The sequence below is a fragment of the Convolutriloba macropyga genome, chromosome 12, assembly GCF_964194025.1.
Source record: "Convolutriloba macropyga chromosome 12, txConMacr16.3, whole genome shotgun sequence".
Lineage (NCBI taxonomy): Eukaryota > Metazoa > Xenacoelomorpha > Acoela > Convolutidae > Convolutriloba > Convolutriloba macropyga.
In genome coordinates this window covers 24,927,606-24,945,044 of record NC_134479.1, presented here as the reverse complement: position 1 = coordinate 24,945,044, position 17,439 = coordinate 24,927,606, and the positions used below count along the sequence as shown (strand labels likewise).

The 17,439-nt window shown below is 38.6% G+C and overlaps 2 protein-coding genes across 2 annotated transcripts in view; both read right to left on the bottom strand.

Moving 5' to 3' along the window:
• LOC142350996 (krev interaction trapped protein 1-like) overlaps positions 1 to 7,311 on the bottom strand; it is a 13,036-nt gene extending 5,725 nt beyond the window's left edge. The window contains exons 1-7 of the mRNA XM_075403037.1: positions 7,042 to 7,311; positions 6,677 to 6,789; positions 5,766 to 5,880; positions 5,176 to 5,380; positions 3,120 to 3,315; positions 2,474 to 2,632; positions 2,005 to 2,117 (exon numbers count right to left, since the gene is read on the bottom strand). Of these exons, the coding sequence (XP_075259152.1) occupies positions 2,005 to 2,117; positions 2,474 to 2,632; positions 3,120 to 3,315; positions 5,176 to 5,380; positions 5,766 to 5,880; positions 6,677 to 6,789; positions 7,042 to 7,207 (1,067 nt within the window). The 5' untranslated portion in view covers positions 7,208 to 7,311. The remainder of the gene's footprint in view (positions 1 to 2,004; positions 2,118 to 2,473; positions 2,633 to 3,119; positions 3,316 to 5,175; positions 5,381 to 5,765; positions 5,881 to 6,676; positions 6,790 to 7,041) is intronic.
• Positions 7,312 to 7,405: 94 nt separating this feature from the next.
• Positions 7,406 to 8,821, bottom strand: LOC142350997 (general transcription factor IIH subunit 2-like). Its single transcript, XM_075403038.1, has one exon. It carries the CDS (start codon positions 8,678 to 8,680, stop codon positions 7,505 to 7,507), a length of 1,176 nt encoding a protein of 391 aa, XP_075259153.1. The 5' UTR covers positions 8,681 to 8,821; the 3' UTR covers positions 7,406 to 7,504.
• Between the last annotated feature and the right edge of the window lie 8,618 nt (positions 8,822 to 17,439).

Genomic DNA, 17,439 nt, shown 5'->3' with positions numbered 1-17,439 from the left:
TAAGGAAAAACCCATAAGGGAGCTTTTTCAAAATTAATATCCGAAATAAAAAAACTCAAGATCCTAATACTCAAAAATTATAGCAAATATGCTTGACACTGCTTAGATGCACACAATTGACCTTTAACTAGTAAATGTTCATAAATAATTAAAGTTTATTAAGCGAGTTCAGAAGTCATTTTTTGAGTGAGGTAAGTCACGCAATTGACCACCAAGCAGAACAAATCACAGAAATTTTAACTGCAAATCAGTAGAAATCACTGAAATTGAAAAATTCAATTCCAAGAAGTCAGGTCGCAAGAATCATCGATGGAGACAAATTGAAAAAACATAGCAGGACAAGTCCTGACGTACAATTCAAAGAATTTTCATTGACTAAACAAAAAATTGGACCTAGATTGGACGATGAGTGAATTTGAAAAATCATTTCTAAAAAATCAGATCAAAACAAAAAACAGAATATCAATGTCAAAATGCCACATGTGAACAAAAAACCACTAGCGAGAAATGGAAATTCGGTTCAAACAAAAAACTAAGCCTTGAATGAACTAAAAATGAAAACCATTAAGAAAAAAATCCAATCCAAAACACCGAAAAAGAAACAGTAAAAATCTAAGTGACATTGCCGCATGTGAAAAAAAAATCACTAGCGAAATTTTGTTCAAACACCGTTTTCTCACTCTGCTTCAAAATTAGAGCAAAACAATTTCACGCCACAAACTACTTGCTTTTTCACTCCACTTCCTGTTTCGGCGATGAGTGTCTACTCCGATTTGACTTCGTGGAGTGTCTACAAAATCACTACTCCGATTTGACTTCAAAAATCATGAAAACGTTTAAACAGATCTTTAACCAAAAAGACAGCGCTCCAATACAATTCAAATTCTTTGAATTGTAAAAAAAATCACGACGTCACCAATAATAGCCACTTTCGCTTCGCGTCTATTAAAAACGCAAAATATATGTTTAGGTTTGCATTACCCATATACCACAGAATCAAGCATGAAAAAAAATTCTGGCATACACAAGGGTTCTATAAACAGTGACTAACGTCAGTGGAAGTCCCATTTACACGAGAACTCAAACAACGGCGCAAAACGAGAAACTACACACTTAGTTGAATTTACCTTTGAACTCGAGCCTTCACAGAAATTTCAGCGGGCTAAGCACTTGAAAGACTACTAAATCCATCTTAGGGCTTTTATTGAAACTTACTACCCGCTGGAAAACAGTCGTTTATCCCATTTTCACGGAAAATTCATCGAGAAAATGTGTGACCACATCTTACAAAAAACAGGCGAAGACTCCAGAAGGGACACGAAGAAGCTGACCTACACCGTAATGCTCTTCTTATTACACAAACTTTTCTTCAAAAAAATAAATTCGAAAAAAACAAGGTATATTGAACAAAATGGAGGTAACAAATTGAGGGAGAAGACGAGAAACTCATTAAATGATGTTCAAATTCTCCACAAGTTGCGATTATAAAACGAATAATTACGGCAATTATTTGTAAAACAATAATTGTGAAACAAAAAGTCAATCTTCACAGGTGACACTCCAAAACAATTATGCGCAACACACTGAGCAATACAAATAACTTGTTTGCTCAACAACCACCAATTGATAGGAAAAACAACACAAACGTTGCTTACAGTAGAATCAGAGGAAGAGAAAAACTACCGAAGATTAAAAAACATGGATATCATCAAACGATCGTGGTCGCCATCCAGGAGTTATAAAAGAGGTGAATTCGAATCATTGAACAACAGAGAAGCCGTTAACAGCGGTATTAACTATTTTTTTCGAGTCGTAAATCCTCTTGAGTTGTAAAAAGACAGCGCTCCAATGCAATTGAAACTTTTGAATTATAAAAACAACAGTGACAAAAATACAGCAAAACAACCGACTAACGTCGGGCGAATTGGTCTCAAACAACCCGGGGTGCACCGAAATATATCTTCGCTCAGCTTATTGCTGATGAGTAAACTGATGAATTCTTACTCGGTGGATATCTGATGCGGCTTAACATCACTCAGCAGCGCCAGAATGGTGGACATTTCTACAGCTGTGGATTCGTGCACAACACAGCACCTGCTCAGATAGTGCCTTCTGGCCTAAAAAATCGAAAACCAACCAATTAGATCATAACCGCGCAACATCGTGCTCTCAGACGAACGTCGACTTTCGGTAGTAACCAGCTGGGGCCTAGGGATGCTAGCATTAGGGGTGGGGGATGGGAGGGTTGAACGAGAGGTGGGTCCAAATCGTCAGGTGGCGGAGGGTGAACGGGGGTGTGTTGGGTTTGGTGGGGGGGGGGGGGGGGGGGGGGAGGGGGTGAGGGAGGGAGGCTGACTTGGTGGATCAAGCTTCTAAAATTAAGATCTTCATTCCAGGAGATTAAGCCCTTCATACCATGAAATGTATCAAAGTCATGACTTGATTGTGATACATATTACTTTAGCCAAATTACCTGATGAAAGAGGTATGATACACACTGTGGGTCGTTCTGCAAAGCATCCATGTCTCTGCTCACTCTTATGTCTCTTGTCACAGTTAGAAGAGGACTATTGCTGGGTAAAGAGAGGGCAGCTGAACTTTGACCGCACATTTTGCCCCAATTCTTCAAAACCTAAAACATTGATCAATCAATCTATAAAAACAAATTATAGGTTCGGAAAAACAGTCGAGCGAAAGAACTCAACAAATCAAAGGCCGCTGAACAGCACAGCAACTATACAACAAGAAACTTGATTTCTATTTTTCCATATTACCCCATGAAAGAATAAAGTCTCAACAGACTTTTGTCCAAATTTTTCACAAAAAATCGTTGCTAGTTAACGTACATTAGATGCTGATGTTCAATCAATGCGCGGAAACAGATAGATAACTTATCATGTTTTTCAAAAAAAACAATTCAAAATCGAAGAGAAAAGATACAAAGCCTGGAACAGCTAATTCGACATATGTCGAATTAGCTGTTCCAGGCTTTGCATCTTTTCCAATCGATTTTGAATACTAGAGTTTGTTTAAAAACTAGAGATTCAATTGAGCAACTTTACTAACCACGAAATCGAGAAGATGCGAACTAAAATTACGAATAATAATTGAGCACTAACATGAAGTGGTTTAATCTCGGGCCTCAACTGAATAGTCAAAACATCTGAAACCACACTCAGAGCAAACATGAGTGAAGTCTGCGATGTGAGTTCCAGTTGCGCCAGAATCTGTCCAGCTGACGTGTTACTTCCCGATTCTAGCACCACTCGTTTTTCAGTTGAGTCCGGCATCATAACTGAGATGGTTATCGGGTCTCTTAAACGTAGAGAGACAACTTAGCGCGATCAAATTTTTTAAAAAATAGAAAAACTCCCCACCCGATGAAGCTACAATTTCAGAAGCAACATAGCTTTTCACTGTAGAAAAATGTGAGCCGCAAACTGAAATTGGAACACATAATGACGTCATTACAGTAGATTCACCTTTACATTTTAATGGAAGGAACCTGTTCTGAACCCTCCCCCAGTTGTTCATGGACCTTCTAACACTATTTTAGGATGATCAAATGGGTCAAAGTATTAATGTCAAAGTGAACAGGGGGAAGTTCAAAACAAGAGCTCCAAATGGAGGTAAACTCACCTGGTCATCCTCCTAGAACGGAATTTAAACTGTGCACTATACCAAACATGCGAAGAGTGCAGCAAACATACTCTTACTATGATTCGCACTCATCATGTAACTTTATGTGCCTAGACCGAAACGTAGCCGCCACATTTACGGAAAATAGCTGCCGTTGACCCGCTTGACGCACATTGAGATGGAAACAAAAAATAGAGAAAAAATTTAGAGCAATTGCTTTAATGAACTTTGATAACATAATGCACTATGACTTAACGACCGGGCTTTATAAGTTTATCCCGTTTCTTTTGATTTTGCTCCTTTGACTTTGAACATATTCACTGCATTGCTTAATTCAATAAGCGAAAAAAAAAATAAATCCATTCAGTTGAAACAGCGAGTGCGGTAAGTCAGAAGTCAAACAAGAAAAGCGTGACCTATGTAAAACGAAAAATGCAAATTAACTTAAAAGGTAACGCGAATTCAAAAACATAGCAGGACAAGTCCTGACGTAAAATTCAAAGAATTTTCATTGACTAAACAAAAGACTAGACCTAGTAGGGACTATGAGTGAATTAGGGAAAACCATTTTAAAGAAATCAGAAAAAATTTAAAAAAAAAGCAGAAAATGGAAGTTAAAATGCTGCATGTGAACAAAAAACCACTAGAGAGAAAGGGACATTTGGTTCAAAAAACAAAACTATGCCTACAATGAACTATGAATGGATTGGGAAAAAAATTAAAAAACCGATCCAAAAATTGAAAAAACAGAAAATCAAAGTAAAATTGCCGCATGTGAATAAAAGTAACTAGCGAGAAAGCGAATTTTTATCCAAACACTTTTATCGCTCTACTTTGAAACTCAGACACAAAATTGCATAGCAATGCCAATATGACAATAATAGCTGGCAGATTGCCAGAAAATAGCCGCAATAGTTCGTAGATCTGCAGTCTCAAAATATTAAAGACTGAGTTGTCAAAATTAGTAAAAATCCCTATACCTTATTGATGCTTCAATTAGCTGCTCTTAAATAATTTTCATTAGAGTGTCAGACACTCAGTTGACTTTATCTCCTTAAATTAAAGAAAACTCAATTTGAGAGTGAGGCAAGTCACGTGTGAGCAAAAATTTAATCAATCGAATGAACAAAAAAAATCGCTCCACTAAGAGTGCAAAATGATGTCACACACGCAATTCAGTCGAAATTGCATGAAAGAATGAAGCAGGTTTGATATGATTGTGACGTCATAAGTCCGTTACAAAAATCTTGACGACGAAATTCAAAAACAGCAGAAGTCCTAACACAATTCAAATAGCATAATTGAGTTGTACTGCAAAATACGCTTTTCGTAGCCATTTCTTGCATGGGAATTGTGCTCATGTGGAAACATTAACTCCAGCGTGGTAAAATACATCTAGTACATCTAGTCATATTTTTGACTTGCGAAATAAAACCGTCATTGGTAATCTATCACTGTCGCATTGATGCTGAGCCGATCAGCGACTGCTACAATCACCATAACTGTCACATTTTGAAACGTAGCCAAGTTGCCAACCTGTCTGAAAACTCTTTCAGATATTGCGAACATAAATTGAGTCCAGATTCAACCGACCCCCTGGTTTCATTGCCCACTACACAGAGGTCAATAGGTGTGCGATCACTTTTGTCTTTTGCATTGTGATCGATGTCTGGTACTTCTAACAAAGCTTTCACCACACTATGATGTCCTCGACCACAGGCGAAGTGTAGAGCTGTGTAACCTGAAAAGGTAGGTTACAATAAAGCTGACGTCAAATTGACCGACGTTAAACTAAAAAGAACAAAAATTTTAAAATTTTATGGCTTAAACCCAGACGCATAAAATGTCATTATTCGGTCGCTCGCAGTTCCGCAGTTGAGGTAATTGGTTGAACAATCACAACTTCTAGACGTTTTAAAATAGCCGGAATTTGAACTCTTTTCACGGTAGAATCTCTTAACATAAATTCATACTACACATAGCCACGATAAACAATTTCCAAATGCTTCATTTTGATTAATTCTAATATGAATAAGTTCAGACTATGCTGAGAGAATCAGTCATTTGGCCCTTATCGTCTTTGATTTAAACAACGGTTCTGTTGACGCAAATATTCATGCTATTACCCAGGTCTGTGGAGGCATTGGGTTGGATGTCATTCTGACTAAGCAACAGTTTCACAACTTCAACGTGACCTTGCCAACTTGCATAGTGCAGTGCAGTCCATGAGTTCCAATCGAACTAAACATTCAATTTGTCGCAAAATTACTACAACTTTACACGCTAACATCATAGAATTAACCGAATGAAAACCTAATTGGTAAACAATTACATAGTCACTCGCAAAATCAAGCAGCAAACCAGCAACTATTCATTTCTGAGTCTTAAAAATTCTTTGGTACCGGAAATAACTTTTTAAATCAATGAAGAAAACGTTTAATAAAAAAAAAGTTTTACGCAAATATAAGCATGTTTTCTGCAAACAGTTTATTCGTATGTTATCGTAATCAAACTTTGTACATTTGCGATATTCAAATCGACTATTATCAGTCCTTCCGACATAATTTGGTAACCGTAAACTGGATTACCGAGGCCATTACTAATTCTACAACCAGGTCATTATCAATTCAGCTTCGCGGGAACTTCTGACGGCCCTTCAATAGGATCGTCTATCATTTTAGGTCACCACGGAACTTCGTAATCATTTTTGAACAAGCTAAGAGGTCTTTGCGCTAATTATGCTGTGCATAGTATGACAAGCGATGGGACTAGCAATTACAATTAACATAAATCATTATAAAGTATGAATATTTTACTCCACATGGGGGAGGAAATAGCTCGGGCACCACTCTTTTTTGGGTCACCGATCATTAGCAATAGCAAACCAACAGCAAACTGCAGCAGAAAGCCCGGAGCATAAACTACATTAGGAGTAATTGTATCACAAAATCAGTCAAAATTCACACCTTTGTCCAAATTCAAACAAAACACTCAAAAACTTAACTTGCATAAAAGCTCATAAAAATGAAACACTAACTTTGTTAACATTGACAACTCCTCTCAGAATGTCTCTGACAGCATTCACATCTCCACAAGAAGACTTGTAGTGAAGAGGACACGTCTCACGCCAGCCATAATACATGTCCATATCTAAGAAGGCAAGTAAGCCGTTACTTATTGATACATGAGAAATACAAAGAACAAAATGGACGATTATTATTGTTATTATTACTATTGTTTTACGTCACTATTTACATACTCAAAAGTACTGTAGAATAGATTTCTTAGAATAAAAATGTTTTTGGCTTCTTTCTGAAAGCGTTTTCGTTTTCATTTGGAGACAATTGAAGTTCTTAGATTTTTTAAATTACATTAACTGACTGCAGATAGATGAAGTTTTACCTCCTGAAGAGGTTGGCATTTTCGTGTAATCGGGCACAATGCCGGCTCTCATAAGGGGTTTCCATGGCGACTCAATGTACTGGTCAACTTCGTCACATACATTGATAGCATAACCCAGAACAGGGTTGTACACAACAAGGTTCTCCGGACCCTCCGCCACTTTCATGGATTATTCAGACAATCAAGAACAATATAAGATTTCTGAAAGAGAACATGACAAGAAATTCCTCTCTCACTGCAATTGGGATATCAGCATTTGAAGGGTTCTCATCATGGGTATTATTTAGCCACTTCAGTTATTTAATTTGAACGCAAGTTTTTATTCCAATTCCGATTTTTAATAGTCAGCTCTCGTCAAGAAAACTGCAGCAGAAACTATTGTATTTTAAAGACAATTTTAAAATCACGGAGAAAAACAGAAATTTTCAGTTTTAATGGAAAAGAGCAAATTTCTTAATATGAATCAAACTTTAGCAAAACAAGAAGGGCAGGTGTGAACAGTATCGTGAATAAAAATATCACAATCAATACAAACAGTGATTTCACATTCCATGCAACATGCAGCCGAAGACCCTGCTATGAGTTCGCATTGACAACAGAAACATGTCGTATCTTCTGTTAACACCAAATCTTTGAAAACGTCGAGCGGGAACAAATGATGATAAGATCTCGCTAAATGTGGTGCTGAAACCAACGTCAGTCCGCAAACTTTACATTCAATTGGAATCGTACAATAACATCCTCCACATTGAGGGCAAATGAAACCTTGGTTCGTACATTTGGGCTTTGATGAGTTCAAATGACAGAAACACATGGCAAGGAAGCCGGAAGTTGCTGGGTCCTTGAATTCAGGGAATCCCATTTTTACCAATGAAGAACCAGTTCCGGTTTTGATCACTGGAGGTATAACAAATGCACTGAGTAACTCGGCCAGATGAAACTCATCGAGAATTACATTGTAAACACCATCCGTTAACTTTGCAAGTGTTGTAAAACAGTGAACTTGCGCAGACAATCCTATCACAGAACATTTAAGTTTGTTATCAGCAGCCCACTCAATCTTTTTCAACACATCAACGGGATCACAAGACGTTAGGCTTCCGATTACAAACAAGATCTCTTTACTTGCATGACTCGGCATAGTTTTCAAAACATTTCCAGCACATTCCAGGCTGTTTTCTAAAGAAAACTCGCCGCTGCAATCTTTATCGGTGATCGCGGTCATAGCTGCTTTGATCTGCTGACCACTTGTTGTGAGTGGTACCAGGACTTGAGCTCGTTTATCTCGACTTCCCACAATTCCCAGTTGACTAATAGGATTTTGGTCAAAAAATTCATCTGTGAATGCTGTTATCAGTTTGGCGACTTTCAGTAATCTTGATGGTTTCATATCAGTGTCGTTCATCGCTGTTGATTGATCCACAACAACGAAGCAATACCTCATCATTCCCAACTTTGACTGTCGCGGCCTTGCTTCAAGAAGGTACTTCCGACGTTTCGTTTGATTGATCCAATCATTTACCGCTGTTATCAAAGACCCTGACTCATCTTCCTTTATTTCTTCCCAAGTTTTTTCATAGCCTCCTTCCCATCGATAGGTCGGTTCAGGTGCATCACTCTCTTGCACGGCTCCGCTCATTTCGATCAGCTGTTAGAAGATTCTTCTTCAGGGCCCGGTAGAATTCTCTCAATAATCTCAATTAAAGATTCAACCTGCTCCTCAGTTAACCTCTCTTCACTTTCTTCTACGATCAATTGAACTTCAACTGGAGTTGTCGGCCGTAAATTAATCAGCTGCAGCTTTTCTGCTTCTGTTAACCCAAACTTACTCACCGCTTTCACAAACTCTGATATGACTTTTGTATTCTGTTTAGAGATCACAAATTGATTTAAATATTGACTTGTTTCGTACACTATAGTTCTAGCATTCGGCTCCAAATCCTTCTTGTTATCTTTGGTTTTTACATCATTCAAGATATTCAGAACTTCACAGTTACTGAGCAATGCTGAGTTCACTTTCACAATTTCCATAAAACAGTTCACTTCAGGTTTCTCATAAATGATGCAACATTAATCTGAAATAATTCCTCAATAAAAAGAGCTTACCACTACTTCGTTGAATCGCGAAGAATCGTCCAGAATTGAAATAACCAATTTATTGCCCTCGACGAATAGCCAGGAAAAATTAGTGGTCAGGCAAAAAACACATTAAACACACAACGGGACTAACACACGTTAATATGGCCAACTTATGTGTCTGTTTTTAAATGACGAGAGTACAACAGTACTTCATTTTAACGGCAAAATTTGAACTGACGAGGACATAGTAGAGATGTTCAATGAGCTTTTGGATTTTGGCCAGTGATAAATTACCTTACAAAACATCAGAAACTCAAGCGGAAATTGAATAACATCAGACTGGCTAACGGTGAAAACCATTGACCTTGAAAATTTTGACCTCCGTTGGAAACAGTCGGAAACGTCATTTTTAAACGCTGATCAAAACAATTTGCGCAGAAAAATCGCGATTTCCGTACTTAAGCAACGCTCAGCTTACAGGTTGCCACGTATAATACTTGTTGACAGAAGTAAACGCATACCTGTTCAACATTGTCCATGAAGTTGTCAAAATGCAATATCTCGCTTAAAACTATGACGGCATAAGCAAGTTGAACAGATTTCGCGTAGGAATAAAAAATAGCTGCTGATGGAAAACTGGCCAACTTCTATCTGAATTTCGTCTGTACGCCCGTCAATTCATTCAAACGTCAGGCAAACGACTAACGTCAGGCAAACTGACTAACCGACTAACGTCAGGCAAACTGCTCTCAAACGACCGGCTGGCCTCGTCAGTAGCTAGCTACGGTTTAGTGAGGCTAGCTTTATCTTGAATGAAAGGGCGTGAGGTGAGGTTAATGTATGATAACATCACGCCACAGCAGCAGCTGAATTGCGGCATCAACAAAAGAGTTAAGGAAAGAGAGAGGAGAGAGAGATAGAGTGTGCGAGAGATAAAACGAGAAAAAGAAAGAAAGAAAAAACAACCAACAGAGATGGAGAGAGAGCTAGGAATTTTTGTATGATGAGATTCGACTCGCAATTCTAGTTTTCTAGCTTTGTTAGTAATTAAATCATACATAACCTGAAAAACAAACACCTGAAAGTACAAAACTCCAAATTTCGAAGAGAAAAAATGTTCAAAACCATTTTTGTCTCTCGAGTTCTCTCAAGTAACCCATCAGCAAAACTTTTAAAAAAATTGTTTGCCAGTAATGATCGTTAAACTCGGAAAAGGACAAAAATATTCCAAAATTTTAAAACAATTGCAAACATCTTGCTATAATTCGTGATATTAATTTCCTCAGAACCATTCCATTGCCTCGGGAGACTACCCAGTATCACTACTGCAAGCCTTAATCAGTTTCATTGGCTCATAAAGATCCAAATACTTGGAACATAATTTTTCAAAAATTGAAAAAAAAATTTAAATTTTATCTAAAAATTGGTAAAACTTGAGTCATTAAAAAATTGATAACCAATTCATTAACTCTAAAAACTATACAACAGTTTAATATCAAACCATGGAGGTCCCCGGGCCTCTGGTACCGAGAAAAAATGAAAAAAAATCAAAAGTATTCAAAAAAACTTAAAAATTGCAAATTTTTTTTAGAAACGCTTTAGAAATTAAAATCTAGAAAAAGCAATCAATCACAAAACATATATCTCTCAAAAAGGTCATAAAGAGCACCTTATGTCTTGCAAAAGATCTTTATCAACTTTGACCAGCCTCAATTTTAGACTGGTCCAACAAAAAATACAAAAAATTACGAAAAAAAAATTGCAACACTTCTAAAAATGACCTTTTGACCTTAAACTATGGCCTTCCCGGTAGCTTCACCACACAAGCACTTGAAGGACTACTAAAAGTGGTTAAGAGCTTCTAATGAAACTTAATTCCCGCTGGGCGCTACCTGTTTATCCCATTTTTAAGGACGAAAACTCAAATGGGTCAGACAAAAGATCGGTCAAGCGAAAAACTGCATAAGAAACCAACAGGACTAATATAATTGCTAGAAGACCGTTTGAGGGAAATTAAAAACAAAGCTATTAAACTTCTGATTATGCGTCGATTGAAATATAACTCAAAAGTAACGCCCAAAATTATGTTGACTATAATTGGCTTATACAACAGACAGTTTACCATGTAAAAATGCAATTTGTGCATTTACAATAGGAGTAATAGTTTCGATTGTATATTCAAAACTCATAAAATGATAAAATTGCGAAAAGAATCTTTTGATAAATTTATAGTTTGACTATCTTTCACCAATGCTTCTCTAATAAATTGAAGAATGATACATTTATTGTGTGCTTGCTTCCATATCTATTCCTAGTTAGGCGTAATTAAACCGAAGATTGCGCAATTTTTTACTTGCTTATCCGTTGCTCTTTGACAAGGACTTGCCGTTGCTCTTTGCAGTTTTGAAAACTCGCCTGATCTGAAAAATGATTAGAAATTTCGGTGGTCTTCTAAGAGACCCCACTGAAACTTATATCTGAGCTTTCAATTTCTTCGCTAGCACTGGCTATGTCGAGTTCATATCGTTCCGTCTTTGAGGTCTTCAACTTCTTTATCTGATGAGAATTGTCTTTGGCAACCCAGGGGGCTAGCTTCAGCCGATGTTTAGTATTGATTGGAAGAAACAGGAAAAGGCTGACGTACAATCAGGAGTAACAATGTTCAACATGATCCACGTTGCCGAAGAAGTACGGCCTGAACGAAAGCAGTATGGCTTGAAGAAGAAGTATGGCTTGAAGTGCCGAGTTCGTCCCAGTTTGATTTCAGATCTAGCTACCGTTCGACTTGATGTTTTAATTTTTTTCCCTTTTTGTTCATCCGACAGTTCTACCAGCAATTCCTCTTTAACTTCCCCCTTCGCTAGAATATCCTCAAGCACAGTCATATAAATATAAAGGGGGTTTGCTCTTAAGACGCGTAGGACAACCCCATTGATGCGTAGTGATCCCCCACAATGAGAAACCACTGCATCGTATATAATTTTAAAGACAAGGCAGTATTAGTCTAAGAGCTGCGCCATGAGAAATATAAACATAAAAGTCACTGCATCGTATATAATTTTAAAGGCACTATAACTCTTTAAGAGCTGCCTCAAAAGAATTGAATTTCTATATAAGCTAATTTATTATGAATCTAGTCTTCCCTCCCGCACTATGGCACTGCTAGAACTATCAATGTCGGTCGGCCGTCCGGAACCAAGGCACCCTCGGAGGCATATTATAGCGCAGCGCAGAAGAGCAAAACTTATTCTCGTGCGTTGCGGACGGTCATGCGCCCCCATTTAGGAAAACACGAGCGGAACGAAGTTACTCTTCTCGACGTCAAGTATTCGTTGCTCATACTTCAAGCACTTCAACGACTCATAATATTTGTACGCTTCTACGGAGTTTTTGAGGCATGAATTGACAAGTGGGTTAAAGATCTTCACGTCAAAGAAATAACGGTTGAACCTAGACCCCCTAGGCCATTCGCTTTAAAGTATAGTCGCGCGTTTTCAGCAGTGCTAGTAGTTTTGAGTATAAAGGACTCGCCTTGAAGCAACTTAGACATCATAGCAACCATCATGATACCATAATTTTAGCAAAGGTTTCTCGAATCTCGTTGTGTCTCGTGTGTATATGCCCCTTCGCACAGTGAAGAACATGCGATAGGGTAAACTTTTCTCCACATGGACACCTCATGAGCATATTTCTGCCCTCAATTTTATATGTAACGCAAAGCCCGTCTCTAAATTCGGAGTGTAAAACCGTAACGTTGAAGCGGTAGAGTTGAGAGCCAGTTCGAGGCGCCATTTTCCGAAGCCATTTCGAATTCAGATTATTCAAAATTCCAAAACTGAGAACCGAGAAACTCAGAGAGAACTTTTACTTTCGAAATGCCAAAGTTGCCAACAGTCTGCCTGAAGACATAGACTTTTCCCAGCCTTTGGAACTCAAAAGACACATTTTCTGTGATTGCTCCGATTGCAGAAAATAGTGGAATCAAGACAAAAACTTCTATGTGAGCAATCCCCTCGGCTTGATGCCGAAAAGTCACAACAACAACAACAACAATACGTGGCAATGCTCGGTCAGAAAGCTTTCCATAAGATGCTTCTTACGCGATCGAATCTTATTCAGGCGTATGGTTCGTTGATCGTGCGTTATGCGTTCTAGAGTGAGATGAGATTTGCTCTATCCTCATCATCAAGAGAAGCGCATGCGGTCAGCGAAGCAGCGTACTCCGTTTCGTAATCTATTGGTTCCTTGATGTTGAGTCCGCCCTCCCGGGTTGATAGCGAATACAGTTGTTGTGCCCATTGCGACACCGAGTCAAAGAACGACGGTAGGGCGTGCATTTGTTTGTTGGCTTCCGTGTCTGTAAAGATAAAATGGTCGTGTTACGCTGAGGTGAATTTGAAGATCTAAAGGCAACTGATTGAAGGAATATAAAGTCATTAAAAGATTATTAGTGCAATTACCGCTTAGGGCTTGTTTTGATTTCAACAAATTCATATCTTTGCTCTAGTAACATCATCAGGTAGTTGGTTCCAGTCTTATGCTGTTTGAACATTTTCAAAATTTAGCATTTATGTTTTAATTTATGTTCGTTGGAGGAAAAAACAGAGGGTCTTTTCCATTATAGCCCCCCCAGCTTAGTGGTCAGATAACCTACAGCCCCCCCCCAATCATGGTAATTATACCATAATGGGGGGGAGCTGTAATTTAATGGGGGGCTATAATGGGAAAGACCAAAAACGGATTAGGTTCTTTTTTAATCAGAACATTAGCGAAGAAAATGGAAACGCAGTAGCTGGTAAGAAATCAAAATACGTGCCAGAACGTTTTTGTTAATGATAAATTCTGATTTCTTAAATTTTTTACAAAACAGTTCATTGAGGCTAGAAACAATAGACTCTACATTATTGTAGGAGTTCGTCATGGTTAATCAAAAGTAGTTAATCATCAATAAATATACTGGAGTGGATCCAAAAGATATGGAATCCCTGATACAAAACATATTGGTAAGACGTTCTTCGGTTTCATGCGGAAGCAGGGGCTCAGATCCAAAATCATATATGAGCCAAACCAATCAGACCCTGGGCCCTACCCAACAAATTTTGTTTAACTGGGGCAATAGAAAGCAGACTTTTGTTACCTTAGAAGTAAACAAAACCGTCGGTCTGATCCACCAAATAGTAGTAGTTGCAGACACTGATTTAGGGTTGATCCAAGGGCTTCGAAGCCCTTGGATTCATTTCATAAGAATCGGAACAGTGAGCCCCCACTATTAAAAATATAACACCATTGTATGTAAGTTTACCTGAAAAACACATCACATGCTCATAGCGTCCTCAAACAGAAGGGAGAAACGATGGGTTTTTGCAAAGGTCATTGACCTAAGCTGAATCAACTAGCTGTTTTTAGCATTGTCCAGTGAAATTAGTTAAACAAATAAGGAGGAAGTCAAGTATAATAAGAAAACAAAGAATGAGATGCGAGTGAATTATGTACCGTGGAGCCTTCTTTCTTCAACAATTGCGGAGACAGAAAACTCGACGGGTGTTTATTACTACTTGACATCCCCTGAAACTTATAACACACACACTTTCACAGGCTTGCCAAACGTACCAATTAAATTGATGTGTGAGTACCGTTCGTTTTTCTTGTCAACCAATTTTTCGCTAAATTTTTCATGATTTTGGTGGCGGAGGGGCCAGCACCATCAGTGCATGCACGTACTATAGGGTTGAAAAAACTGTTTTCAATTTCCGTAATGCTGGTATCAAATTTAATGTATTAACCTATTCGTGATATGCGCAGGCATCTTTGATGGGCTTTGGGCATGAAGATGCGAAGGGGTTGAAAACTTTGACATCAAAAAAGTTCTAGAGAATCGAGTTTCCCAGAGTTCCAGGTCTTGCGTGGAACGGATTTTCCTTGAAACTTTGGCTTTTTTGGACATCAAAAAAAACCTCGTTCATCAAACTTGCAAAGGTGTCTCGGATTTCGTTACTGCAAATGTGAGTGCAACCGCTTTTTGCACAGTGGCGGGTAAGCGTGATAATGATTTTTTTACCATATGGATATGTATTATGCGTTTTGGTTAACGCGCGGCAATACTGTAAATGAAGTCCATCTCGAAGCTCTGACTTCGGTAAGCAGATATTGTACTTTTTGACTGGCACTGTATTTAGCACATTAGAAGAGCACTTTGTGAAACAGATTCCAAAGAGTATTTTGTTTTATAATTAAATGCTTATTTCAGACTATTCAGCTTTTTTTTTGATACGAACGAGCATTTTTTCTTGATACGAACGATTTTGAACGAGCTCAGCTTTGATAGGGTTATGCTCGTTTAACGAGTTGTAGAGGTCATTCAATTCAAAGTAATCACGTGTACCTTCAGTCTGGTTAGCTATATATAACACAACCTGGCGGAAGGATATGGCGTATATGCTCCAAAGGTTTTCAGTCGGGGTTTTGAGAACGTTTTTGTCCGGAATAAATTTCTCACTCAAGGTAGTTTCTACGGCTGACAGGGCGGCGTTAAATCAGGCGTTTTTCGGTACGAAAGTTTCTGTTGGACTCCATTCGTTAGGCAGCTCTACATATTTTGAGGCGGTGTTTGCAAAAATGAAGACAATTTCTCAAGCCTAGACATAAATTTACACAAGTAAGCAACGGCAAAATAGAGCACAAGGATCCATCACCAGTCACGCAGCCTGAAACACGTGTGCTTTTGGCAATTTCGACATCAGTATTGGCCAAAAATCTCACCCTTTCCAGTTTCGACATTTCAACCACAAACTGAAATTTAGAACTTTTCACATAAGGCTTGCCACTGAGACAACGGCAACAGTTTTCCAGTAGCGGAGTCATTGCCTCTATACAACTTTTGTACTCTGCTGCCGGTTGGAACACAACAAATTAGCTGTAACGTGGCTATACCGTACATCACCATGGCAAAGGTAATGCCCTTAGTTGTCCCTTCTTAAAAAAAATATCTGTCTTTCTCGACCAACAGCTTGGATGGTGCCGGGTAAGAGTTATTCACTACGCTTGCAACTTCACAACTGCTTGGAGATGATGCGAAGTACAAGAATTCTGTTCAAATGGTTGAAAACATAATTAGAGTCAACCTGTAGAAAAGCGTCGTTTTTGTGTTCATTTAAAAAAGATCTCAGCGTGTGATTGGAATACTCTATTCGGCACTTTCGCTCAACACAAAGCTGGTATTACCACTCAGAAACTGAAGATCTTGTCTGACACACGCTGTAGTACACCGTCCCACTCTTCTCCGACAAACTTCTCCTTTCCTATTGGTCTGACACCAAGGTTCTTGTCAAGCGGGATTAGACAAAAGGCATTGTAAACGGTTAAATGATTCAGGTGCTAAAGTTTCGGTAGGCAATTCGATATGCCAGTTGTGCAACAGTTTTCCAAATGTTGATGGAGGATTTGTCAAGTGCCGTACGTAGACGACGCCATTCGTCAGCATCGAGGCCTGTGTGTCCATGGCTACCATGCAGCTTGTGTGACTTTTTCTGTGCTTATATTTTCATACAATGAATAATGATTAGAAGAATCGGGTTTTTCGACATCGAGTATTAGTGCGGGGTCGGTTTCGCTTGCAGCTGGGTGTTTTTCTTCGAGAACATCTAGAAGAGTGAGTGGTCTTTAACTGAGATAGAGAACTCCGCTTTTATGATCTGGATCTAGTTGTCGGGTAGCGTTGCAATTATTACCTTTGTGAATGAGGTGGTTGATGTAGCGCAATTAATAGTGGCTGTTCTTTGAAAGTTTTTGTAGTCAGAGCTGAAGGGTTTTGATTTCATAAAAAAACTGATTCACTTGTCCTTGGCTCAACCTCTCGAGTTGTCTGCTAATGGTCTGATTGACTGAATCATCGTTGTCCTTATAGGTTCGGGGCACCATAAGATGTGGAACGAGCGTGGCAGCGTAATAAAAAACATTCTAAACTTTGCTTATCTATGTTCGGCTATCGGTCGGAATAGCTCATTCAGGGTATCCACAAACTCATAACCTGTTTTGTTTTTTTGAACGATATTTTGTTTTTTCCAGTGGGCTGAACTGTTGTAGCATCTTGGTTTTTGTCTTGGAAATCATTGGGGGGTTAAGTCATGAAAATTCCAATGTGACGGGAGCGGGTTGACTAGTTAGGATTATGTCAGGACTTGTAGACTCGGCGGCGGATAAAGATGTAAAGGTTGATATAGTATCGGCAGCGCGTTAAGCAGTGCAGTCCCGCTATTCGAAAGCATCAAGAAAAATTACAGCCAGCGGTCAAACCACTACAAAAAATGTGGATAAAGCAAC